The 27,830-nt window shown below is 35.4% G+C and overlaps 1 protein-coding gene and 2 pseudogenes across 2 annotated transcripts in view; all 3 read right to left on the bottom strand.

Moving 5' to 3' along the window:
- GRID2 (glutamate ionotropic receptor delta type subunit 2) overlaps window positions 1–27,830 on the bottom strand; it is a 1,655,975-nt gene that overhangs the window by 636,650 nt on the left and 991,495 nt on the right. For both annotated transcript variants that reach the window (XM_066279539.1, XM_066279540.1), the window contains 2 exons: window positions 25,292–25,465; window positions 17,417–17,578 (listed from right to left, as the gene is read on the bottom strand). In XM_066279539.1, the coding sequence (XP_066135636.1) occupies window positions 17,417–17,578; window positions 25,292–25,465 (336 nt within the window). The remainder of the gene's footprint in view (window positions 1–17,416; window positions 17,579–25,291; window positions 25,466–27,830) is intronic.
- Window positions 7,736–12,339, bottom strand: LOC136338022 (DNA replication licensing factor MCM4-like; annotated as a pseudogene).
- Window positions 13,486–16,306, bottom strand: LOC136338023 (DNA replication licensing factor MCM4 pseudogene; annotated as a pseudogene).

Consider the following 27,830-nt stretch of genomic DNA (forward strand, 5'->3'; position numbering starts at 1 on the left):
TTCAATTATCCCTTAAAATTTTTAAAGATCGAGATAAATGCAGTGGATCTTATTATCCCATTAGTATCTCCAAATGGCAGAAACTGTGGGAGTTTGACTGACAAATATAGCATATATCACTACATTTAAATTCAAACCACTGGTATTCAGTAATCTTTTTATAAGAGATTATCTTGTCCTCAAACACACTTTAGTAATATTTTAATCTTAAATTTTTGTCATAGTGCTTTATTTCTAGGAAAAAGAGGAAAGATATTATATATCAACATGATTGCTTCATTGCAAAAATGCTAAACTGTAATTTCTAAACTTTTGAACATTAGACTGCCTCACACTATATTATTATTATTCCCAACCAATTCTCATATGGACACTTCAGGCCAATGTTTTTATCCCTAGCTTGTGTCTGGTACAGAACATTTAAGTCCACTTACAATAAGCAATATACAAAAACCATAAATCAGGGGACCTGCATTTAGTTTACGGTGGCCTCTAATTGCTTTTTTCACCTTTTTGACTTTGGAATTTATCTTCTTTATGTTATACTCTTAGTGAGAATTTAGCATGTGTAATCTGTAAAACCTTCATAAAAGATCCTTGAGAGGTCAGTATTTCAACCAAATAATCCCTTTACCTGAGGTCCCTTGTTATCTGATCCACACTTATATTCTGATTACCCAAGAATATTCCCATGCCCATGCTTTTGACCTTATTTCTTCCATTTATTCTCATATCAACTTTGAAGACACAGCCTTGGTAAAAAAGTGCATGCTCACTAGGTGATAATGAAGATTCATCTTTGTGTGTGCACCATTATGCTTTTTATCTAGGTGTTATAGCGGATTCTAAACAGAATAAGCTAATGGGACATTGATAGTAGGCATAACACATACAAATGATTTCTGAATGTCCTTTAAATTGACAGGAAAAACTGATGCCAGAGCTAACCTTTATTAAAATATCAAGCAAACTTTGTTTAGATTTTATTTTAGCCACTATATATAAAAATACCAATGAACATCAAATACCAAAAGCACAAGAGAACAACAACTTAAAAGAGTAGAATCAAAGGTTGGGAATAATTCACCATTGGATAATCTGTTTCTGAAAAAGAAAAATAATTGTCATTCTCCAACAAACAGGCGAAGTTAGAAAAAGAAGAAAAAAACATTAAAAATTTATTTTACCATTCATAAGGCTGAAGAATTTTTTGCCTATGCTTGAGTCTGTAAAGTAAGTTACATTCTTTGGGAAGATCATATGAAATATCAAATATTTTTCTCACTCATCTAATTTCCTTATACATGTTCCTAGGTTCCTTGTAACCTGAAGACATGCTTGGTAGCCAAGGACAGTCTGTTAAATAAACATGATCCCTGCAAGGCAGTGAATACATTGAGAGAAGCCACAATCAGTGGTGTATCCTGATGCCCTCATGTTTCATAAGTTAATTTCAGATAGAAAAATCACCACCAGAAGGAAAATACTATATTTTCTATCCAGAAAAGAAATATAACGGGTAAACAAATACTAAGCTACAAGATGAAAAATAAAAATTCAAAACAAAAAACAATCTGTATGACATGTTTAGGGATGTTTGAGTTGCTATATAACATTTATGTGTATATATATATGTGTGCATATAGATATGTAGACATATAAATATATATTTCCATATATAAATATACACTCAAATTTATAACACAGACTTGAAGCAAACAAAGAAGTAAACGGGAGGTTACTGGCATATTGATCATACTAATCACATCTCAGGAAAGAAGAAACTGAGGCCCAGACAACTAGTTACTTGAGGAACTTAAACCTTCATCATGTGCCTCATACTTTTTCTTTTATATTATGTAAACTGTACGTCCAACATAACATATGTATGTCATGGTAGATTGCTTAAAAAATATATGTTGAATTAAATTGAACTTATACTATTTTACCTAAATACTTATGATTCAAATGCTCTTGACCTGGGAATGTACATTGATGAGTCCACAAGAGAACTTTTCCAAAGGCTGACTGCTTTTTCAAAAACATTAGTAGTAACAAGTTTATTTGAACATATTTTGTAGAAAAGCATACTTAAAATCCAACTGAACACTGTTTCTGGTAAGTCAGATTATGTTTTCCTAAATTCACTCTCTCCTTCAGGTTTATAAATTCTCAAGGGTACATAGTGATTTACATAAAAAACAAACTAATATGTTTTTATCCCTCAAGGATACAAATTTAAAAACAACAACAAAATCTCCAACTTTCAAGAGTTATTTTTGTTCAAGTAAAAAACCATTTTCTTCTTTCCCACACATTCATGTAAAATTACCAAATCTTATTCCAGTAACCTAAATGTCTCTTAAAGACATATACTTCTGTCTATCCATGACGCACATCATTATTATTATTATTTTTTTGTATTTTTCTGAAGCTGGAAACAGGGAGAGACAGTCAGACTCCCGCATGCGCCCGACCGGGATCCACCCAGCATGCCCACCAGGGGCGATGCTCTGCCCACCAGGGGGCGATGCTCCGGCCCTCTGGGGCGTCACTCTGTGGGGACCAGAGCTACTCTAGCGCCTGGGGCAGAGGCCAAGGAGCCATCCCCAGCACCCGGGCCATCTCCGCTCCAATGGAGCCTTGGCTGCAGGAGGGGAAGAGAGAGACAGAGAGGAAGGAGGGGAGGAGGGGTGGAGAAGCAAATGGGCGCCTCTCCTATGTGCCCTGGCCGGGAATCGAACCAGGGTCCCCTGCACGCCAGGCCGACGCTCCACCGCTGAGCCAACCAGCCAGGGCCGACCCACATCATTATTACCTAAGCTTCCTCTGATATAGAGTAGCCGCCTCTTTTTGTGTGTGTGTGTGTGTGTGTGTGTGTGTGTGTGACAGAGATGGGCAGAGACAGAGGGACAGATAGGGACAAACTGGAAGGGAGAGAAATGGAAAGCACCAATTCTTTGTTGCAGCACTTTAGTTTCTCATCGAATGCTTTCTCATCTGTACCTTGATCAGGAGCTACAGCAGACCGAGTGACCCTTGCTCAAGCCAGCAACCTTGGACTCAAGCTGGTGAGCCTTGCTCAAACCAGATGAGCCCATGCTCAAGCCAACAACTTCAAGGTTTTGAACCTAGGTCCTCCACGTTACAATCCAATGCTCTATCCACTGTGCCTACTCAGGCAAGCATCAGCCTCTTAATTGGTGTTTTTTAATCCAGTCCATCCTAGTCTAATGGCAGCTGCAAAATGAATCCTTCACTTGGCAGCCACTGAGTAATCTGATTTTGTTTAAAATACCTCAGTTGTATAACCTTACCCCTCAAGGTTTAAGAACTTTTAGTATAGTTTTACAAACTCCTTCATGATCTTTCCAATGACTAGTTCTTTGATCTAATGAGAGATTATTTTGTCTCGAGTCTAGCCTCTCTGGTCTTATTTCAGATGTTTAAATGTGACAAGCTCTCTTTCCTGCAAGCCTGGTAACATTCTAATGCCCTGCACAAAACATTTTTCCTTCCCATGTCTGGAATACTCCTCTCTTTCTTTTCCTGGCTAATGACCTCTCATCTAAAACATTTCCACGTATCTGTCACTCTTATGCCCAAGTCGGTCCTCTAGTCACATATTTCCAGAACAGTTGGTATTTCCCTTTTTGTAGGATTGATCACACTTGTAATTATTTTTAATATTTCTATTTGCTTCTGTATACTGTGATCTCACAGTGCAGCATATGGTAGTGTTCAATAAACATTTGTCAAATGAATAGATTGCCATACAAGAATTAGAGTAATTACAATATTTTTTCTAATTTAAATAATTCTATTTTAGATATCAGCATATATTAAGATATTATTTTAGATCTATTTATAAAATGTTTCAATAAAGGGCAATATATTGGTGCTGGAAGACTTGATATCCTGACACTAATATTGCTATATTTTCCCACATTTAGTATTGAAAATAATTACCACAAGGATTTAACAAAAATTAATCAGTTAAGCCCTGGCCCGTTGGCTCCTTGGATAGAGCATTGGCCCAGCATGTGGATACCATGGGTTTAATACTTGGTCAAAACACACATAAGAAGCAACCATCTGCTTCTCTTCCCCTTCTTCTCCCCTTCTCTCTCTCTTTCCCTCCCACAGACAGCAGCTTGATTGGTTTGAGCAAAAGCCTTGAGAGCTGAGGATAGTTTAGTTGGTCTGAGCATTGGCCACATTCAGGGATGCTGGGTAGATCCTGGTCAGGGCTCATGTGGGAGTCTGTCTCTCTATTTCCCATTCCTCTCACTTAAAAAGAAAAAAACGTGATCAGTTAAACCAATATCAACGTATTTGATTTAGAATCTATCAAAGCTTCATATATATACATAAAAGAATCTATCAAATCTTGATTGTCTCACTAGTATAGAATACATAGAAAATATCACTGTTTTTATACATAGTCACATATTTTGAGTGTAATTCTTTTCTTATTTTTTTATTATTGAACAAAACATGTAAACATAGTCTTTCTAAAACTCAGCTCTGATTCAGACCCGTGCTCAGAAATTTCTTAATGTCTTTCATTCACTGAGAAAATAAATTTCTTTCCTCCATGTCTTTGCAGTCCAAACTATTCTCTGTTTGTTCTGTGTACTCAAATATTTTAATCCATCTTTTTCACATGTTTCATTACAACAGATACGTCAGGGAGAGTGCCGCCACCACCTGAAAGGCATTCTTCTCCCTAGCCTTACATATCTCAAACCTGTTCATTTTCAAATTTGCATTCAGAGGCTATCAGTTCCATATAATATTTTTTCTAATCTATTTCCTCTCTTTTGGCTCAGGTTTCCTAGGAAACAGCTCTGAAATGGAGATTTGCATGCAAGAGGGTTAACTAAAGCGCTCCTGAGAAAAGTACCTGCAAGCGAGTGAGAACAGAGGGATTGGCCAGAGGGAGAGGGGAAAATGCAATGTAAATACCATGGCAGTTCAAGTGATCCCATGGGTCAGTTACTAGTTACCTTACAATAACTCTTTGGAGTGATCCCAAATGGAGGCCAGAGACTCTGACCTTTCTAGCTCTGCAATGATCAGTCATTGGGTGCATGATTTTCTTGAAAGGAAGGGAAACAGCTCCCTTCTGCCTCGGACACTTCTGGGACAAAAATTTAACTGTGTGCCCTCCCAAGGAGTGCCTACTCCTGAATCAGGGATCTGAGTGTGTGCCACAGCACACTGCACAATGCCCTTTTCTAGGATTCCACGGAATCTTGTTTTTACCACATTTGGGGACTTTTCTGTCTCTCCTTAAAGTATCGCTTTCTGTATAGTTAGCTAATATTCACTACTAGGCTCTAAATTCCTTTTCGGGTAATCACATATTAAGTTTGAATAATACATTCCACAGGCTAGGCATTTGATAAATATATGCCAAAAGAGTAATGAATACACGAGTAAACAAAGTGTACTCTGGAAACAGCTTCAATATTAATAGTAAAAAAAAAAGAAAAGAAAATGATTGTCATTTAATCATAGAACAGGTCTGAATATAAAAATAGGCTGCCTATATTGCATGAGTGTAATACTATTCCATGATTGGTAGGAAAGATGGAAAATCTGCACCAATTAGGTTCATTTCTAAATATCCCAGGGAAGCAGTTTTCACATTGTGGTTTTGAGAACCGATTATGGTGGTAACAATGAAGGTTTGATGATGAGGAGCAAAAGAGGAATACAGCTTTAAAGAATAAAATGGCAATAAACAACTATATATCAATAATAACCTTAAATGTAAATGGATTAAATGATCCAATCAAAAGACAGGGTAGCTGCTTGGATAAGAAAACAGGACCTGTACATATGCTGTCTACAAGAGACACACCTTAAAACAAAAGATGCACATAGACTGAAGATAAAAGGATGAAAAAAAAAATTTCATGCAAATATAAATGAAAAAAAAGCTAGGGTAGCAATACTTATATCAGACAAAATGGACTTTCAAACAAAGACTATGGTAAAAGATAAAGAAGGTCACTACATAATGATAAAGGGAGCAATCCAACAGAAAGATATAACCATCATAAACCTTTCCTACCTTCCAGAGCAGTTCAGCTTTTATTTGTTTTACTTATTTAATTTCAAAGGTATAAATGCTAGGGTATGCAACATCATCTAATGTAGTAAATTATATAATATTGAAAACTCCTTGTTAAAATACATATTACATTTAAAATTAGGTTCCCATAATAAACCAAAGCATGCATATGTGTGCAAATAAACTTTTTGCCATGAGCTTTTTAAAATGTTGTCTATGCCTTTAAAACAGTTCTTTTGAGCATCAGCCCCAGTTAGGTCAGTTATAGATCATTGGCTGGCCGGTGGGGATATCCTGGTTTCAATTCCTGGTCAGGGCACACAGGAGAAGCAACCATCTGCTTCTCCACCCCTCCCCCTCCTCCTTCTCTCTCTCTCCCCCTCCTGAAGCCATGGCTCATTTGGTTTGAGTGCATCATCCCCTGGCACTGAAGATGGCCTTGTGGAGCCTCTGCTTCAGGCACTAAAAATAGTTCAGTTGCGAGCAGTGCCCCAGATTGGCAGAGCATGGCCCCAGACAGGGGTTGCCAGGTGGATTTTGGTCGGGACACATGAGGGAGTCTGTCTCTCTATCTCTTCTCATCTTACTTGGAAAAAGAAGAAAAAATAATAATTCTCTTGTAGCCTCTTCAATATATACTCCAACTTGAGAGCATTTGAAAATGCCATATTAAAATTAAGATATTGCTTATATAATATTAACACTGACACTATACCCTTGATTTATTGTTGTGTGTGTATTTTCTGTAGCCAAATGATTTTGACAGTAGTGAAATGTTGATGTCTGTCATGAACAATAAAAAGGATAAATGGTTTGTACATAGAACACAAAATTGGAAGCCTGAAAACTTGGTATTTAAATCTAATTGGCTGTGTAACCAACCCTTAATGAGTCATTTAAGTTTTCTGAGGTTCAGTTTTCTCGACGTTATAATTGGGGAATGTAAGATTAACTTTCTTTTACTTTGCTATTCTAAAATTGCAGAAGTGCTAACAAACAAAATCAAGTATAAAATATAGTTAAACAAAAAATAGGATATATTCTTTACAGAATTAAAAAAAAAATCTTTTCCAATACTAGCCTTCGTGTACTTAATAGCAAAACACATGTGGCATTTTTATTAAACCAAGATGTCATTTATCACTAAAATTATACAAGTTAGGAAGTAGAAGCTAAAGCACTTAGCCAAGAAAAGTTTTATTTTATTATTTTTTAAAATTTCCTTTATAATTTATTTGGGAAAAATGTTTATATATTAGTATAAAGTGGCAGAGTTAATCTAAACCCTAATACTTTCCAATCATTTATTTCTAATCTTAGAGTAGCCATGCGAACAAGCCTCTCAAAGGAAATACATTTCAGTGCTCTGACAAGGATAAGGGCTCTGGCAAAGTCTTATCTCATATTACAAAGCAAAAGCATATGAGTGATTACTACATATTAGAAAGTCTAACAGAAAAGCTTGACCCAGACTGCCATCTTCAAAAAGATAGCTATCTGTAAATACATACAGATTATAAGACAAGTTGACAAAAATAAAAAGCACTTTAAGAAAATTATCTCTACGGTGTATGTTGTAAATTGGAACAATGTTTTTATTTAAAATGTAAAAAAAAAAAAATGAAATACTTTACTAAGAAAATTGAACCCAGGTTAGATAGTTTTTATAGACCCAAATAATAATTTCAAGATTTTTTTTCTATCAATGGCAATGTCAGCAGCTGATTGGCTGGAAGCAAGTGCACCACCTGAATGCAGATGAGCAGCACGCACAGCACTGATCCTGAGAGCTTCACAGCAAGCGAACAGTTTTTCTGTCACTGTCAAAAAGTCATCATCAACCAAAGCAGGCAGTTCTTCTTCAAACATATCTTTGGTAATTGCTGTTAGATTGTCCTCAAATATCTTCAAATGTCATATTTTAGATCTGTTGTTTTACCTTTGATAAAAATAAGGTGATTTTTTTTTTTTTGGTCTTTTTTTTTTTTTAATGCTTCAGCTAAGTTTTCCATTTAGGAGAGACGCACTCATTCCTGTAGTAAGAATAGATATGTCAGCTCAGGGGTTAGTAGCAGATAGACTATTACAGAGCTTCTCAGAGGTGTTTTGCCTCTTTGACATCAATTGCTTCAACTTTGAAAATCATACTCTAGCATGGGCTTCTGCTAAGCCAATTAATGATTCCAGCTGTCAAGTAAATGCAGAAACCACTTCTCAGCTAATGCTGATTATGTGTATGTAATAAGCCTTCATGAGAGCCTGGCTGACTTCCTGGCACAGCCAATGCACGACCGTGCTGCGAGTGTAAGCAATGTAGTCCCTCAGCACTGCCATGGCCATGAATTCGTCCTCCACTTGCTCCTTGCCTTGGTAGTAGAGTTGCAAGGTAGTCAGCCAGATGCCTGTCATAAACTTCAAACTGAGGGTACAGCATGAGGAAGAGCAAATCAAACTTTATAATAACATGTAAGGTAAGCAGAATATTTTCTTTTTTGTTTTGTTTTATTTTAAATTTTAAACTACAGCTAACATTCAATTACTATGTTAGTTTCAGGTATACAACGTAGTGATTAGACATTTACGTAATTTAGGATATTAATCCCAAACAAGTCTTGCACCCACCTGACACCATATGTAATTATTATAATTTCTTTTTTTGTTTGTTTTTGGGGTTTTTTTTTGTTTTTGTTTTTGTTTTGTTTTGTTTTTTACAGAGACAGAGTCAAAGAGAGGGATAGATAGGGACAGAAAGACAGGAACTGAGAGAGATGAGAAGCGTCAATCATCAGTTTGGTTTTTTTCTTTCGTTGTGACACCTTAGTTCATTGATTGCCCTTTCATATGTGCCTTGACCATGGGGCTACAGCAGACTGAGCAACCCCTTGCTCAAGCCAGCGGCCTGGTGAGCTTTGCTCAAACCAGATGAGCCCCACACTCAAGCTGGCGACCTCGGGGTCTCAAACCTGGGTCCTCCCCATCCCAGTCCGACGCTCTATCCACTACGCCACCGCCCGGTTGGGCTATTATAATTTCTTGACTACATTCCCTATGCTGTAGTATACATCCTCATGACTGTTCCGTAACTGCCAATTTGTACTTCTGAATCTCTTCACCTTATTCACCGACCCCAAAATCTCTTCACATCTAGAAATCTACAGTTTGCTCTCTTATCTATAAGTTTGTTTCTGCTTTGTTCTTTAGATTCCACATATAAGTGAAATCATGTGGTTTTGTCTCTAATTTATTTCACATAGCATAATACCTTGTAGGTCCATCCACATTGTTGCAAAGAGAGCTTATTCTTTTTATATGGCAGGGTAATATTCCATTGTATATATGTATCACCTCTTCTTTATTCATTTGTCTTTTGATTCAGAGTATTTAATTTATTTACATTAAATTAATTGTCAAGTAAGTAGTTACTGCCATTTTAATGTTTTCTGATTGTGTTTGTAGTTCTCTATTCCTTTCTTATTGTGTTTCTCTCTTCTTTTGCATGTTGATGGATTTCTGTGTTTAGATTTCTTTCTCTTCATTTCTTCAATCAGTCTCTCTCTCAGTTTGTGGGTATCATGTGCTTCATAAATACAAAGCCATGTTTATAGCAATGTGCTGATCTCTTAAGTTTGAACACATTCTAAAATCATTCCCATTTTTCACATCTACTCCTTATTTTTTTTTCTTTTTTGTGTGTGTGTTCCTCAGTTTATTGTAACTATTCATGATTCATACTCTTGCCTTTAAACAATTGTACTAGCGTTAGTGTTGGTTAATACACTGCTTTTATGCTTGCCTTTGTTAATGAGAATTCTTTTCTTTCTGATATTTTCTTATTCACATGTTGTACTTTTCTTTTTCTTCTTCATACAGAAGTTATTTTACCATTTTTGTAATACTGATTGGTGGTGATGAACTCCTTCAGCTTTTTCTTGTCTGGAAAGCTCTTTATCTATTTTTTGAGTTTAAATGATAGCTTTGCTGAGTAGAATAATCTTGTTTGTAGGTCCTTGTTTTTCATCACTGAATATTTTGTGACAATCTCCCCTGGACTGAAATGTTTCTGTTGAGAAATCAGCTGATGGTCTTACGGGAGCTCCCTTATAAGTAACTAACTGTTTTTCTCTTGCTGTTTTTAAATTTTTCTGTTTGTCTTTAACCTCTGGAATTTTAATTATGTTGCATCTTTGGGTTCATCTTGTTTAGGACTCTGCACTTCTTTGACATGTATATTTATTTTGTTCACCAGGTTAGAAAAGTTTTCAGTCATTATTTTTTCAGATAGCTTTTCAATCCTTTGTTCTCTTTTTTTCCTTCTGGTCCTACTATTATGCAAATTATATTACACTTGATATTGTCACAGAGGATCCTTAAACTGTCCTCAATTTTTTCTTTTTTTTCTTTTTGCTGTTCCAAGTAGGTGTTTTCTGCTACTTTATCTCCAAATTGGTGATTCTATCCTCTGATTCATCTAATCTGATGTGATTCCATCTAATGTATTCTTTGGTTCAGTTATTGTAGTTTGAATTTCTGACTAGTTTTTTTTTAATGTTTTCTCTTTCTTTTTCTGTTTCCTATCTTGTTGTTGCAGGTCTCACTGAGATTATCTATTATTCCCATAATTTCATTGAGCATCCTTATAACCAGTGTTTTAGACTCAGCATCTGGTAGATTGTTAGGCTGTACTTTGTTTAGTTCTTTTTCTGGAGTTTGTCCTGTTATTTTATTTAAGACATGTTTCTTTGTCGCCTTATTTTAGCTGCCTCCCTTTGTTTGTTCTATGTATTGGGTACATCAGCTGTGTCTCCTGGTCTTGGCAGAGTTTCCTCATATAATAGAAGTCATATGTGGCCTAATGACACAGTCTCCCTGTTTATCTGAGCCACGTGCTCCAGTGATGTCCTTGTGTTGGTTGTGTATGTTCTCCTGTTGTAACTGATCCTTGATTTCCATTGGCAAATTAGTGGGTGGTACTGACCCTCAGAATGACTGTCTATGAGAACTGGCTGTAACTTCAACAAACAATCTGTTGTGCAGGGAAATACTCCACTAAGTAGGATTCACTTCAGCAGGACTCTGGTCACCCTTTATGTTTTTTATGGCAATAATTAGATTGTGATCTGATGTGGTCTAAAGCTAGCCACCAGGAATTGTTGGTTCAGATATCTACTTGGAACAGCAAAAAGAAAAAAAAAGAATAAAAAAATTGAGGATAGTTTAAGGATCCTCTGTGACAATATCAAGTGTAATATCATTTGCATAATAGTGGTACCAGAAGGAAAAAAAGAGAACAAGGAATAGAAAAGCTATCTGAAAAAATAATTTGGAGTGGGAGTCTTTTGGAAGAGGTTCTGATGTAGGACAAGCTCAGGTGCTGCCTGTGTCCATCCTTGCGTCACTGGGTCAGAACTAATCTGTGATTGGTAGCTGCCTGCACTGGGCTTGGAGGAGCCCTGAGAGTGACTATGCTGTGCACCGAGGGTGGCTGCCACCAGTGCTGAAACTAGAGTCACTTTGCAAGAGGTACAAGACATGTGAAGACTGCTTGTTTGGAGTTTGTGGATCTCTGAGAGGCTGTAGGAAAGTCCACAGCATGATCCCAAGCCAACCACTTGTGTGGGTTAACCTCCAAGAGAAGTTTAGTTTGGGAATGTGAATTGGGTAAGGTGGGGTCTCAAAATATATCTGCGATGGGGTAAGAGCAGTGTTTGCCAGGTTGATGGAGACTCCCACTTGTTCCTGCAGGCTGTGTGTGTGGGGAAACAGTCAACAAAGAAATAATGATGCCTGCTAGCACGTTAGTTCCCAAGAGAGCTGCCCCTTCAGTCTTGTCCTTTCTTTTGTTTTAATGGGGTGACATTAGTAAATCAGGGTACATATGTTCAAAGAAAACATCTCCAGGTTATCTTGTCATTCAATTATGTTTGTTCTTAAGCCAGACAATGCAGTCCCACCCAGTATGTCCCTGACATTTTTTTCAGATGGTGTCTTTTCTCCAGATCATAGAGCGAATGCTTGGGAGTGAGTCTGTGCTCAGACCTTTGAAAAAGGTACCTTAGTCTACATAGCTGGACAGTTTCAATGGTAGTTTCTGTTGTTGCTGTTTTGATTGTTGTTGTTTGGATCCCATTGACACTCAGTAGGCTTTGTTACTGCCAAGATACAGGTGAGTACATCAAGCTGACAAATAATCTCAGCCTTTGCAATGAAGAAAGTTGCTTGTTACATGACTTCATGCAGTACTGATCTTGTACTTCCATCCTCCTAAACTTATTAATACTGCTGATGTCATTGTTATTAAAGACAAGGGCATCAGTCTACCGAACCAGCCAGCTGACTCATCTTGGGATCTTTTTCTACATATAGGCTTAGGTTGACTGCACTGAAGCCTTTCTCAGATGTGTACTGGTCCCAGAGGAGCAGATTGTACACATACTGGGGCAGCTGGGACTTGCTGATTCCAGGGTTATGGCACAGCAGGATGTTAATGTCAGCAAGAAGTCTATCCCTTTTTGTGTGACTAAAATCATTCCTTGTCCTTTGGAAAAGCTAAAGCAATATTTCCTTTTATAAGTTTTCATGTTCTTACATTCCCTAAGCTGAAGCTGAATCAAGTCTCTCATAAATGCCTGGATTTCTGGGAAGTTCCTTTGGAAATTTCACATACTTCTTTGAAAAAAGTATCTGTTCTGATTCTCATGTGCTTCTTCATGCAAACATTTTACATCCATTTTCCAATAATGACAACAATGTGGGTTTTGTAGACAGACATCACATTACTTACTATTAGACTGATTCAATAGGAACAGCTCAATAGATGCCTATAAATTTCATTCTGTCCCCAAGTTGAACCTTGTCAACAAGATTATTGTGGGCAAAAGGACAGTGTGAGGTACCGTATTTCCCCATGTATAAGATGCACACTTTTTCAAAATATTTGAGGTCTAAAAACTGGGTGCATCTTATACAGTGGTTGTAGGTTTTTTTAACTTGCATTTCCAGCTTTTTCACGCTTGTTTTTCAGCTGGTTGAAGACAGTGATTTGTCATCACACACAGATGGGGACAAGCTAATAGATGGGAGTTTTGATAGTGATGAGGAGTTGTATGAATTTTATGATGAATAAAACTTGAATTCAAAAACTTTATGTAATACTTTCTTTTTTTTAATTTTGGGCCCCAAAATTAAGGTGCATATTATACATGGGGAAATATGGTATCTTTTCTGCAGGCATATTTTCAGAGACTCAAAGTTTTATTTTTTTGCTTACTGGAGAACATAAAGCAGTTGTGTGTGAGTGCCATGTTTTGAATCGTGTGGCAGCATTCACAAATGCAGGTGTTAGTTATTCAGCCATGGCCCATTCCTACCAGGGTAGTGTGGATACCTACCACTGGGAGAAGGCCTTATGCATCTCTGGAATCAGCCATCCTAATGGCCATGCTGTTGATGGTGATGAGCTGGTCGAGGTCTTCTGGATTCAGGTTGCTCATAGTCTTAGTCTTTAATACATTGAATGGTCCTACTTGAATCTGATCTTCGAAGACTGAGTCAGGTTTAATGTCAAAGTAGATCTCATTGATAGCTATGTTAAAAGTTGAGATAACTTCCTGTATTTAGCAGAGGAGCTGTCTATAGAGATTTCTGTTAAATGATTTTGTGTTCACAGTTTACATTTAAAAATGCCTCCACAATATTAATCTCCCCAAGTAGTTACATGTACAAAAGCTCACACTATCTGTGGAAATATTCATCTTCTTTAGCCAGAGGGTCAATGAAAAACTGAAGAAATTTCTCAAAAATTTTTTTGCATGTTGCTATATTTATGTCTGCTCTGAAAATCACCAGTTTTTGATTTAGAGACTTGATTCCTGGTCACCAAATCTTCTGTTGCTGGCCCATCTGCAAATCTACCTGCTGACACTTTCATGCAGACCCCAGGTAAGGTCTCTGCCTCATGGGTGAGGCCCTAAAACTACTGCTTGGCATTCCCTCTACCAAGAGCGAGGAGAGCCATATGTCAGTGGTGAACTAACATCAAAATCAAGAGAAATAATGAACAGTGCATCACAGGAGATCTGTAACACAGTGCATCCTGCCTGGTGGGGCTTTGTAGGTCAGCTCCAGGCCAAGGCAGCATGGGCTGAAGCTGTCCTGCAGAGGTGGAATCCTCCCCTCTACGTCTCTGAGAGAGAGATGCCTGACGTCCTCACTTGGAAGGAGGAAAACTGGCCATATGCAGAGCAAGGAGGGCTCTGTTGGGCACCTGGCAGGTCGTGCTCCCAGAGGCTTCAAGGAAAGGTTTTTTGGAAGTTTTAAAAATATATAAAGTATTAGAATTAATAAATCTTTTATTTGAAGATGATATTAATGTCTATATGAAAAATACAAGAGAATAATCTATAAAGAAAGAAGAATCAGAAGTCAAGTATACAAAGTTGATTAGGTCAGTCACAAAATATATTAAACATCAATAATTTTCTTAGGTACTGACAATAACTAATTTGAAAATATAATACAATAAAATAATTCATGATAGTGTGTATACATACATACACACATGCTGATACACACACTCAAAACTCTGCAAAAGTGTAATAGTAAATACAATTAAATGCAATGAAGAAACTATAAGTCTTTACTGAGGATTATAGAGATGACCATATGAATAGATACTATGTCCATGGATGGTGAAAATCAATATTTTATAAATTATTAATTCTTACAAAAATATTCCATAAAATTTATATAAATAACAATGGTTTGGGGTATTGATGATATCTGGAAGAAATAAACATTTGAGAATTAACCTCTAACTTTTGAAACTGTGGAGGCACCTATTCTACCAATTCAAAAACAAATTATAAAGCCTCAACACTACAGTACCTTGGACAATGTCACCTCCTTCTTTACTGGACATTTATAGTACTTATGTTAACTGCAGTGCTTTTTAAGCCTTTGTGTCATCTCTCTAATTAGAATATAAATAAGTAAAGGATAGACATTCGTTCTTTAACTTCTTTGTCTTCTTGCAGCAGCACACAGGCTTTGTAAAGGGCTTACAGCATGCCCTTAAGACAGGCAGTCAGTGTTTAATTGGATGTAATTAAGACTTTTATCACTAGAATATTCCCTGACTTCCTTTGTGATGTTTGGTGCTTTCTTTTTAAGCTTTGCCCTCCCTTTCCCCTTTAGCTTTACATCGGAAGGCCAACTAAGAAAGCCCATCCTGCACCTTCTTCTTTCACACCCATGGGAAATTTAAGCCTCACAAATCTCCAGACAAAGTAAATGGGAACTTTTTCCAGCTCAAACCCTTCACCACTCTAAAGGCCCACGCTATTCCCTCTGCTTGGCTCAGACAGACTGGACCTGTGGTGCCCACTCTTCTCTCCTCAGGAGTCCCTGTGTGAGTGGCACATTTTCTCTCAAATTCTCTTTATGTGTAGGATTATCAGCCTCAATATCTGAATGGAATGACCAAAACACACAGCTGAGGCAAAGTAGTATGACTAGAAAAAAAATCCATTTTTAAGATCATTTAGAAATGTGAGAAAAAAGTACTAAAATGAACATTTCCAACATTTATATGATTCAAACTTAGCTTTTAAATACATAGAATGAATGTATTCCTTTCAAAAGTGTCACTGGGTCCTGGCTGGGTAACTCAGTTGGTCAGAGTATCATCACAATATGCCAAGGTTGTAGGTTCAATTCCCAGACAGGGCATATACAAGAACCAAACAGTGAGTGCATATAGTGAGACAACAAATCAATCTCTCTCTCTCCCCCCCTTTCCTCCCCCCACCCATCTTTTCTAAGTGTCACTGGGCTGATAGCTTACAAAGACAAATATGCAAATATACCTCCCAAATACAGTTTCATAGTTATCATATTACATCATTGTTTTGATTATAAATTTTATAACAGCAACATTTTTCATATTGAATTGTTCCAGGAGAAAACATACCTTTAATGTAGTCTCTTTTTCCTCCTACTGATATTTTTACTAAATAACTTTTGCCCAACCTCCTGAGATATTATACTGTTATTCTGCCTTTGTGAGACAGCTTTAGGAAAACGAATATATTCAAGTTCTGCATTCTAGACATAATTAATTGATAGAATCAGAGTTATGGTCAGTGATCTCTGTTGGGTTGTACCTGCCACCTATCTGCATAGATAGGGAGAATTTGGCAATACCTTGTTTTAAATTGACTTACCCATTTTCAGTTAAAAAATATTTCTCTGCCAGTATACTCAATATATTTAATTCTCAAACACTTCGGTTGATAACCTATATCCTCATTAGTGTGATTCTTTTGCAAAGAGGAAGCAGTATCAAGAGAAAGATACAAGCTGCTAGTTTTCATCTGAAACATTTAACTCCTCCACTTTCTGGTTTTGTACTTCTAATTTACTTCTACTGCTAAATTTTTATATATTTCTCTGGATTTTCTAAATACATTCATGTTTCATTTGACTAGCTATTTCTCTTTTTGTTTCAGGAGAGAAAGCAAACACATGCAGAAAGAAGAAGGATAGGTAAAATAAAGAACGTGTATCTCCAAATGGCTGGCACTTTTGTGGTACAGGAGAAATTTGTTTTATTAATCATTTCATTTTAAATACAAGAAGCTGTGTGAGACAAATGGAAAATGCCAGTAAGGATGACATGACAAAGAGGCTAATAAACTGCAGAATTCTTACACCATTGAGAGAAGCTGAACAGCATAAACTGCGTCCTGGGAATGGAGCAGGTAGCTAAGCCCAAGCAGGTCACAGCCAGGCTAAACAGCACACTGAGAGTGAAGAAGAATAAGGCCAGCAAGTGCCAAATACTTCACAGATGCTGCGAAATATACATAGTAACTGTTTATAAATTAGACCTTTATTATAGCATAATTTAAAGAGCATCACATCTAATATTGTCTAAAGGAATAAAAAAACAGCTAACTCTAGTGCTCAGTTTTTTCAGCTGATGGTGCAGTGTAAAGAAAACAAAATAAAACTTTTGGTACTTTGTGACAGGCACCAAATTAATTTAAGCATCTCTAAGTCTAATGACATAACCAAAGCAATTTAAAATATTTCAACCACTAAGGTTTTACTTGTGCAAAATTCCCTTACAAATAGAAAAGGATTCCCTGTTTGGTGTATGTGTGGATTTTCTGACCTTTTATTTTTAAGACTTCATTTCTCCATTACACTGTTTTGTGCTTTGAATTGGAAGTATCTTAGGGGGCAAATCCTTCTAAAAGATGCCTCGTCAAAAAATGTTCTATTGTATCTTCTTTATAAAAACTTAGGAGGAGTAAAATGCGAGTTAGAAGTTACCTTCTTGATGGTCTCCAGCATGGAACGCCCTCCCTGCCAGGGCTTGGAGTTCTTCCTGATACAGGACAGACTTGCCATGCTATGCCACTTCCGGTCCTCCAGCTTCTTATGAAAAGCATTAGCAAGCAGAAGCACTGTGTCATATATGTAAAGGTTCGAAATCTGAAAAGACATTGCACAGTAATCATTAGAATCACTAATGCCAATCATCGAGACTATGGAGAAAATCATCAACTCAGCTGCTTCCATTCATGTCATAAATGGCCCATTTGCTGGATTATTTATTAAGTAGAAAACCTTTTTTTAAATTTTTTTTTCGGTTCTCCAGCAATTTTGCCATTGAGGATGAATTCCTGTCTGATTGTATGCTTCAATTGCTTTTTCAGCTTATTTAGGTATGAAAGAGAAGATAAAAAAGAGAAGTTTCGACAGAGGCAAAGCTGTGTCAGACCTTAGAAAATCACTGTCCCTTATTTCTTTCTGAGGAGGTAAAGATCTAAGGAAGGGCTTAAGATTGGAAGGACAAACTGAAAATACATCTTCTGAATATGTCAAGATTTTGCTTTCTGGTTGTTCAGATGAAGAAAAATCAGCTTGATCTTATGTATAAGATGAGTGTCGTAAGTATGAAAACATGAAAGCAGCCATCTGTGTGAACATTTGTGGCTATGGGGTTCAGAAACAAAAAAATGTGAGGAACCAGCACCATTCATAACCATTACCTTGATCAGGTATACCTATACAAAATTACATAGGTATACCTATATATTGCAATTTAGTATTATTACACTACCGTAAACTATCAACTTTTTGAGTGTGTGTTTATACTATAGCTTTCTTTTCCTAGGGTTACCTTCCCTCTACATAGGTTGGTTAACGAATCACAGAAATGTTTGCTAAGAGCTATCGCAGTCTTACAGTTAACTCTTCCGAGAATGACTATCCATACTATCAACTACTGAAGATGTTTATGTTTCAAATCAATTAGAAATTATTTAGAAAATATAAACACCAAAGATCTACAATGCTAATAAAAGCTGTTAAATGTTTATTATAATCTCTCCGAAGGAAAAATCAAACATAAAATAAAAAAATTAGAAATCAATGTTACTATCATATAAAAATTAAATTCATCCGAAAGCATTTAAATATTCTCAGAAATTTTAAAGTGCCTTATCACTATTTTTTCCTGAAAACAAACACAACAGTCTATTGATTGCCCTTTGCCTAAATTAATCATGAAGAAATCTTAGTTAAGCTCAACTGTTAGGATAATGAGAGTTTGATGCTATTGAACAACTGTTAATAAGTGTTTTCTATCAGGCTTTGTGAGTATTCCTTCATCAGTTGGTAAATTGTAATCATTTGTGTTTCAGGCATTATTGTTTCAGGCATTATTTCTATGTCTAATAGTTATGGAAGGTATACCTTTTTTTTTTTTTTTAGAGAGAGAGAGAAGAGTTAGGGAGACAGAGACAGAAAGACAAAATATCGATATATTCCTCTTTGTGCTCTGACCAGGATGGAACCTGCAACCTTGTCATTTCAGGACGATGCTAACCTACAAGTTAATCAGCCAGAGCTGGAGGTGTACCTTTCTTTAAAGAGAAATTGAATACTCTTATGCACTACGTGAAATGCCAGTTTGATTTTTTATAAAGAAATCAGAGGGGAGGCTAGTTTCTCTCTCCCCCACCTCTTCCCTATCCCTTCCTGCTCTTTCCCCTACCAGATAATTGCTAGAGAGACTGAGGCAGGGGGAGGGGTGGGAGAGATTTGGCCAAAATTTACATTAAATAAAGAGTGAGTCTTAAAATTAAAAGTAGTTGAATCAAAATTTAGTTTAATTAGACTCCGAAGACCCCCCCCCAAAAAAAAATCTAGAAGAAACATGGTGAGTAGGCTATATTAAAAAATCAAGGACAAATCTTTTGATGATCTCTCAATAATCTGCAATAATCTGGCCTTTCCTAACCTCTCCTAGTTCTGTGTCTCAAATTTGCTTGCTCTTCTCTCTCTTGTTTTATTTTGCTTTTTCCTCTGATTGCTTTAAGTGTGTATATGAAATTGTTGTGAAAGCATTCTTGATGTCTTTTTACCTTTCTCCAGTTAATTGATTTTCTCCACTACTCTATTCCTACGTATCAAGCTAGGTGAATCTAACCCTAAAAACTCTTCAGACACTCCCCAGTCCAGGGCTAATACCTCCCATAACACTCAGCACACACCTCTATTGAAACATACCATAATGCTAAGATTCTTTTAAAACCTGCCTTTCCCACCAGAATATAAATTCCTTCTGGAGAGGGGCTCCATATTGTATATATTGTTCTCCTTTGTACTTCTATTTTCCTTATTCTTTACTTACCCTTGACTTAGCCTAGAGGTTAGTACATAATTTGTTTTTAATAAATAGGTATTAAAAAGATCTAAGAAAAAAAAAGAACGTTAAGTTTCACATCAGGTAGGTTTGACAGAAGTCAAGAAGTGAGAAACTTGACAAGCCAGGTTTTCATACCTGACATGTCTGTGCACAACCTCTTGTGCATGTACTATATTTTGAGCATCCATTCAAGTGTTAAAGGTGAGTGTTTCATACTCAATATGTGACAGATATTATCAAATGACCGTCTCTCCTCTTTGCTCACATTCCAAACTGCAGGACTAAAAGGGGATGATGACATTCTCGACCATTTAATTACCCTACCCTTTCTTTCTCAGGCAGGTGCCTATTCTCTTTTGAGATTCATGCTTTCCTATGTCACACTTTGTAGCCCCTTTCTGCTGTCACCTGCTGACCTCCTGTTCACTCTTTATTCCTAAGGTCTTTGGCTTCCTCTTTCACAATGATGCCAAACTACCTCCCAGCATTAAAATGATCATTTTGATTTTTAAACAGATAGTCTTTACTTTTATTCTGGTTACAATCAATATAAGTAACTATTCACTGGACACAAACACACACTTCTTCTAGTACCTTAAACACAAGTATCCCACCATTTGATCAATCATTTCTCTCCACCTTACTGTCGCTACACTTGTTTTCTGACCTCTCCAAACTGCCGGCACCTATTTCCTCTATATGACAATCTTATAGTATTTGACACCATCTATTAGGTGCTCTGAAGCATACTCGTTCCTTAAGTTGTTCATCATCTGGTATAATTTCTAGGCTGTTCATCATCTAAGCTGTTCTTCTCTTATGTTTCTGTTCAAAGTTTAATACTCAGAATTGATACATCATTGAAAATATGAACTGACTAGGGAAAAGATAAGCTGTCGCTCTTTATCTTAGAATAATGCTTCTGACAGACATAGAGACTAAGATTACATTAGAAAGGTTTTAGAGCAAGTATGATTTGGGCTATGCTCATACCAAATCTAACTTCATCTTAATAACAGCCTTAAACAGCTGTCAAACCAGGTCTCATCCATCTAGACTTCCTGTAATTAATTTTGAACCTATACCTTATCTCTGTGAAATTTCAAATTTTAGGCTTATTGCAGTAAATATAAACAACTGGGATCTTGGTTATATAATACAACATAAGCTTTCTCTCCTACCTTTATGTCATTTAAAAGTTTGATGAGTATATTTTATTCACTTTCATTCATGTAGTGATAAACATTTTAAAAACATTAGGCACAAGAATAGAATCTTCTGGATGACCATAGAGAGTTCCTTAAACTTCAAGAGTAGAATATTTATCAGTGTGGTTTGAATAGTCCTTTATTTTCACACTTCTCTAACTGAGGATAATAAAATCCCTGCTGGTAAATTGTAAAAAACAGAAAGCATTCAAAGCTACAGAACATATCTGAGCCATGTCAAAGTCATATCAATTTTGCTTGAAAATTTTGAAAAAGAAAACTTAGTAATTTAGCTGAAAAATTATTTGAAATAAACTCGTGTCATAATTTTTAAAGATAATAATGAGACCTTAACATATTATAAACTTAAAAAATATCTGAGGCCTTATTGTTTACTATCTTCTGCTCTTAGGAGTCCTTTGGTTAAAATGTTTGACTCATATCACTCTATCTAGACTTATTAATGTCTTCCTATCAGGATTTCATAAGAAAATTTATCAAATACTATATAAAAATCAATATAAAGTAAGTAGATTTATGACATTATCACAACCTAAAAAACATTAAATAGAATTTAGTTTGGCAGTGCTTGTTGTTTAGGAAGTTCTATTGTCTTATGTTTTTTTCTTTTTAAATGAGAAAAGGGGAGACGGAGAGACAGACACCTGCATGCGCCTGACTCAGATCCACCTAGCAAGCCCGAGGCTCCATGGAGCCATCCTCAGCACCTGCAGCCAACTCACTAGAACCATGGCTGCAGGAGAGGAAGAGAGAGAAAGAAAGAAGGGGGTAAGGGAGGGTAGGAAAAGCAGATGGTCGCTTCTCCTGTGTGCCCTGATCAGGAATCAAACCAGGGACATCCACACACCAGGCCAACACTGTACCACTGAGCCAACCAGCCAGGGCCCCCTATTGTCTTATTAAAGTTCCTGAACCATGAATGTAATTATTTTAGAGCAGTAAGGCACACTCTTACCATCTCCAAACCTTTTTATTTTTTCAAAAACAGTGGTTATTTTGTTAAAAAACTTGTATTTTAACCTCTTCAATTTGAAGACATTTTTCTTAAATGGTGAAAACAGAAGCAAAAAGACTTAAACATTTTTGTTTTCTCTCCATTAGCAGGCAAACTAACATTAGTTTTACCAAGCAGTAAGCTTACTACATTTTTATTCATATTGTTAAAAACTCTGTTTCTAAGTAAAAGTTTTCTTTAACATTTCTTTTGCAAGTTCAGTTGATCCTTGATTTTATTTTTTCTGGCATTAATTTAAAGATTTGGGAAACTTGCTTTTTGTTCTCTCTAAATCTTATTTCTCTTTGTCTGTACATTAAGTATATTAAAACATACAACAGCCCAGAGATTTCTACACAGGCTCATTGTACCCTCTTCTCCTCTGTTGTATTGATTATTGTGATTTTTATGTTGGGTTTTTAGTTTTAGAGCTCACTTGAGTCATATTTTCAAATATTTATTTTTTCTGAGCTATTCTTAACTGTACCTGGCTGATAAAAGTGTCTGTGATCATATTTACCTGCATTGTTTTTATTGATAGATTCCAAGATGAGAGCTTTAACTTTTCAAAACCACTTACTCCCAAATTTTCAGTATTTTTCTTGTTGTTTCAACTTTATGAAATAACTTTTTTTTGTATTTTTCAAAGTTAGAAGTGGGGAGGCAGTGAGACAGACTCTCACATGTACCCCACCAGGATCCACCAGGCATGCCCACCGGAGGGCAATGCTCTGCCCATCGGGGGTGTTGCTCCATTGCCACCGGAGCCATTATAGCCCCTGAGGCAGAGGTCATGGAGCCATCCTCAGTGCCCAGACCAACTTTGCTCCAATGGAGCCTTGGCTGCAGGAGGGGAAGAGAGAAATAAAGAGGGAGGAGAGGGGGAAAGGTGGAGAAGCAGATGGGCGATTCTCCTGTGTGCCCTAACCAGGAATTGAACCTGGGACTTCCACATGCTGGGCTGATGCTCTACCGCTGAGCCAACTGGCCAGGGCAGGTAACATTTTTATCAAGGCAAATTTGTATACCAAATGTTCTGCTTTTAGTGGAACATTTCAAATCTAAGTGTTAAGCATTTAGATTTTTTAATTATATAAATCTTTACATATCAAAGTTTCTGTCAGATTTCCTCTTATATATTAAACACTGAAATTCTATTATGTATAAAAGGGAAGTTAATATGTAATAAATCCTCAAAGAAAAAGTAATTGTCTTGTTTTCTTCCAACTGTGTTACTGAGGGTAGTAAGATGGAATAGTGGGAATAAAGGAGTGGTACTATTGTCTATATCTTCAATTTATCAGGTAAGTTGGAGAAACTAAAAGATAAAATATTTGTTTCCTTGATGTCAAGAAATCAATTGAATCAGAAGGACTATGCTGTTAGTCAAATGTGCTTTAAAATACTGTAGTCACTTTCTGCTTTAATAATTTGTATACTTCCTCTACTTCTTTTCACAGAAACAATCTTCAATATATTAAGATTCCGAATTAAAATTCTTTCATGTTTTTCTACATTTAAAACTCTATCATTTCCACATCAGTTACACTCATGACCAGGTAACATGGAAAGCTGGTTCATTATAATCACATTATTAATAAGATTGGCATTAAAATGTAAACAGGTCTTGTTAAGGTTTCAGGGTGACTTATTTTGATCATTGCCTTCTCCTACATTGAAATCAACAAATACAAAGGTGCAAAGTACTGTGATAGGTATGATGGGGGAAATAAAGATATACTAGTACTCTAAGGGATTTTATGATGCCAGGTCCTAGAGAAAACCCATTCTAAAAGAACTTAAAATCTAGTAGGAAACAGAAAGTTTTATGGGAAATGATCCCTAAGTCAGTTACCTGGTAAATACATGCTGTTCAGTATAATGGTAACAAGTATAAAGAAATAGTTGGATACGTAGTAACATAAAAAAAAATCCAAACTTATCTCAAAATAGGGAGACTGTGGATTTATCACTCAAAAGAAGAAGTGGTTTTTCCAAATTACCTGATATCTCATTTTGGGGATGAACTATATATACGAGGGTCATATTTCCAAAATCTTCCAACTGAACATCTCTGAGTACTAAAATATCATCAATAGTAAACATTTTGAAGGAATAGTTTTCTGAAATATATATTTTTCTGACTTCTGAAATTAACCATAATATTATTTATTTATTTTTTATTGATTTTAGAGAGAGAGGAAGAGAGACAGACAGAAACATCAATCCGTTTCTGTATGTTCCCTGACTGAGGATCAAACTGGCAACTTTGTGTACTGGGACAAAGCTCTAACCAACCAAGCCATCCAGCCAGGGTGACCATGACTTTAAGCTTTGTTTAAATCTCAGAGTTCGTGTTTAAATACTAACCAATATCCTGGCAGTATACTACAGTGATACCATAAAGAACTGTTTTATGACACAGAGTTTTTACAAGGAAAGTCCTTTGCTGATAAGATACTTGATTTAGATTATCAGATTGATTTCTTTTCCTGTTTCTTGTTTTGCTAAAAAGTGCTCCTTATAGTTCCCTACTGTTGTCCATGTGCCTTCGTTTTGTAACACAGCTTCCAAATTGACATACTGAGATCTCTTTTGCAAAGAAAAATAAAACAAAAATATCTGATAGGATTTTCCTTAAGAAAAAGAAATAGGTTCTGGGTGAATTCTTAAAGGGCATTTTTGTAAGTAAGCTACAAGGACTTGATGTTATCTATTTTGCTACTCAGAAATTTATTTCAAATTCTTTGTTGCAATTTTGGATACCAAAGATTATAGCTATATTCCATTTAAGTTAAATATAGCTATATAATAATATAATATTTTTTCACATTTCTAAAAAAAATATTTATGAAGTACTTCAAACTGAACATTAATCTTAAAAAAAAGTCTATGTCCTTGTTATGCCAAAAAAAATGAAAAGCAAATTTATTACCTTAATAATTTGGAGTTTGACATCAAGGAGTGTCAATCTCAGATTCTACCATGAGAAATGTTATGCGTCTACCTGCTTGCTGAGAAGGAAACAAGCTTTACTTATTATTATTAAACAAGTAGCTATTTTGCTAAAATAATGTTAAAATGATGAAAAACACAGGGTCTTAGTGTCCTTCCTAAGATACTTCAACTTCATAAATTGTGAGAGAAAGGTAATGGTTCAGAAATTGCAACGCTGCATAGTTCTAAATCCAATACAACTCAGAAACCTTGCTCTACAATTGTCAAATAAAGCACCATTGGAAAAAAATACTCTGACTCTTAGAATATACCTCCATATTCTGCGCAAACGGGTCCTTCGGATCACACAATGTTGAAGATATTCGATGGTTGCCACGGAAACATCGCTGACTTATATTCTGGGGGACAGGGAATGTCTGCCGAATGATGGTTAGCCTTCCAATTGACCTTCTCACAAGTTCCTGTACATCCATATCATTTATTTCCTATAAGATAAGAAATGGTAAAATTAGAAATGCTTTAATACAGCAACAGAAACAAAATCTTTTAAGTTATTATCTGGAAATGCTAAGGGATTGTTACTGTAATACATTTGCTTAATGCTTAGCCCTCATTCGAAAGAAAACAACATATGTATTCATTAAAATGATCGATTTATTTGTATTAGTTGTATATGCTTAAATTATATATTATATACATTAATGCCTAAATAATTCCAAGTGGAGCAACTGACTTAAAAATACTTTATTAATAATAATAAAGTATATTTAATAAATATACTTGTTATTAATAAATTATATATTTAAAGTATCATTTATTATGTTGAACACTTTAGAAAAATATGTATTGTTTATATAACAAGAGTCACAAAATCAGTTGCTATTATAATTCATTATTTATTAATGGATTTCAAAGTTGTTTCAGTACCTAGGAAGACAGTTTCAATGTAAGAGTAATACAACAATGAAAAATAAAAAGGACTCTTAAATTAGGCAAGTAGAGTGAACAAGAGAAAATATTATTTTTAAAGATTTTTCCCAATTATTTCTTAGAACTATCAGTGTTAGCCCATACATTTCTCTTGGTTAAAAACAGATTAGACAAAGTGCTCATTAAATGTTGAATAAACAAATTAGCATGTCATTGTGGTGTTAATATAAAAATTTAAAGCTCTGTTGATTAATACAATGTGAACCAGGATAAGTGAATGAAGAAATCTAGTGCTGTTTATCCAAAATTAATGTTATTTTGCATATGAGTGTTTGCTGAACTTAAAGAAGTGTATTTTATACTTCCTTCTCCCCTGCCTCCCAACAGCAGTTTTACATTTTAGAATTTAGCTCAATTGTGGATGTAAAAATGAAATATTTTTATAACATATATCTGTTCTAATTTGAATTAGAATTAATGTGATCAGAACAAATTTGAGTTTATGGCAGTCTTTACTAAAGCAGTTTGTGCTACATAGTGTCCATTGGAATGTTTTAAATCAACAAAGTTTGTAATGAACATATTATTAGTTATAGTAGATTCTTTTAACAACAGAAATAAAAGATTTGACATGAGATAAATTTTAGAATGCAGTGAGCATTTATCAGCTGGGTTCAACAAATTATTATAGAATAATGAAAGACAAAATGACTATTTACAAATGTAAATTTTCTTCTTTACTGGACTAATCACATGTTATTCTTCTATGTAGCATATATTAGCTTTAAAACTCATCCTTTATTTATGATTTTATAAAATACAGATTTTCAAAAATAACACCTTCCCTCAGCTGTATCCAGTATAATTATCCTGGATTTTTGGTTCAATAATCCTTAATGTACCATAAAAAATGTTGTTGTTTTTTCCATTTAAAATGCCATGTTTTTCTTTTAGTCTCTGTCATTTCACAGGCTACCAAAAACTCTGTCTGGCAAAAAGCAGATCATGTTTTATTTTTCTGTCACCCACTCACAAAGCAGAATTATAAATTTTCTTTCAACATCACTTTTAGCCTTAACCTTAAAAAGAAATCTCTTAAAATTAATTAATATTGTTATGCAGTGTCTTTACACTTTCATAATTAAAATTCCATATTACACAGGTATTTTCATTTAAAAGACAGTAAAACTTGTGCCACTTTCTCATAATATTAACTGAATTGTGCTTTTTTTCTTTAGCAATACTGTTTTATCAACATTTTATCAAACAGCATTATCTTTACCTGACCACGATAAACTTCAATTCAGCAAATTAGAATAAAAACTTACATTTATTAGTGCCTAAAAACCAAGATAATCTGTTATCTTATTTTCTGATGAAAACAGAACAACAGAGAATCAGGTACTGTTATTCTCATGATGAATAAAGAACCGGAGAGATTCCAAGACTTCTTTAAAATATTTTGTTACTAATTTAAACATGTCATCAAATGAGACATTCTCTAAAGTAATTAATTATCCAAGAAGTCCATATTTCCTTACAAAAATTATTTGGATCAATATTAACAAGTGATAGAATTTAAAACTATAAAGATATATTATTTCAGTATGTAATAGCTTAATGAAGCTATAAGGAATGATAAAGTTATCTATAAGAAATCAAAATCTTTAAGAAGGCAATTTTAAACCCACAAAACAGAATGATTGTCTTTCATAGGTTCCAAAAACTGGAGTTCTTAGATTTCTAAGCAACTAGCTTAGACATTCTGAGGAAATACCAATTTGAATTGAATATATTTTGCCTATTATTATTTGAGGAAGGGAAAAGAAAGCAATTTTCTGGAAGGAAGAAATCTGCCATCTGAATGAAACTAACAGACAGTCTGTCTCAAAAAATTCACTTCCAATTTTACTTTTAACA

The sequence above is a fragment of the Saccopteryx bilineata genome, chromosome 5 (genome assembly GCF_036850765.1).
Source record: "Saccopteryx bilineata isolate mSacBil1 chromosome 5, mSacBil1_pri_phased_curated, whole genome shotgun sequence".
In the NCBI taxonomy this organism is placed as follows: Eukaryota; Metazoa; Chordata; class Mammalia; order Chiroptera; family Emballonuridae; genus Saccopteryx; species Saccopteryx bilineata.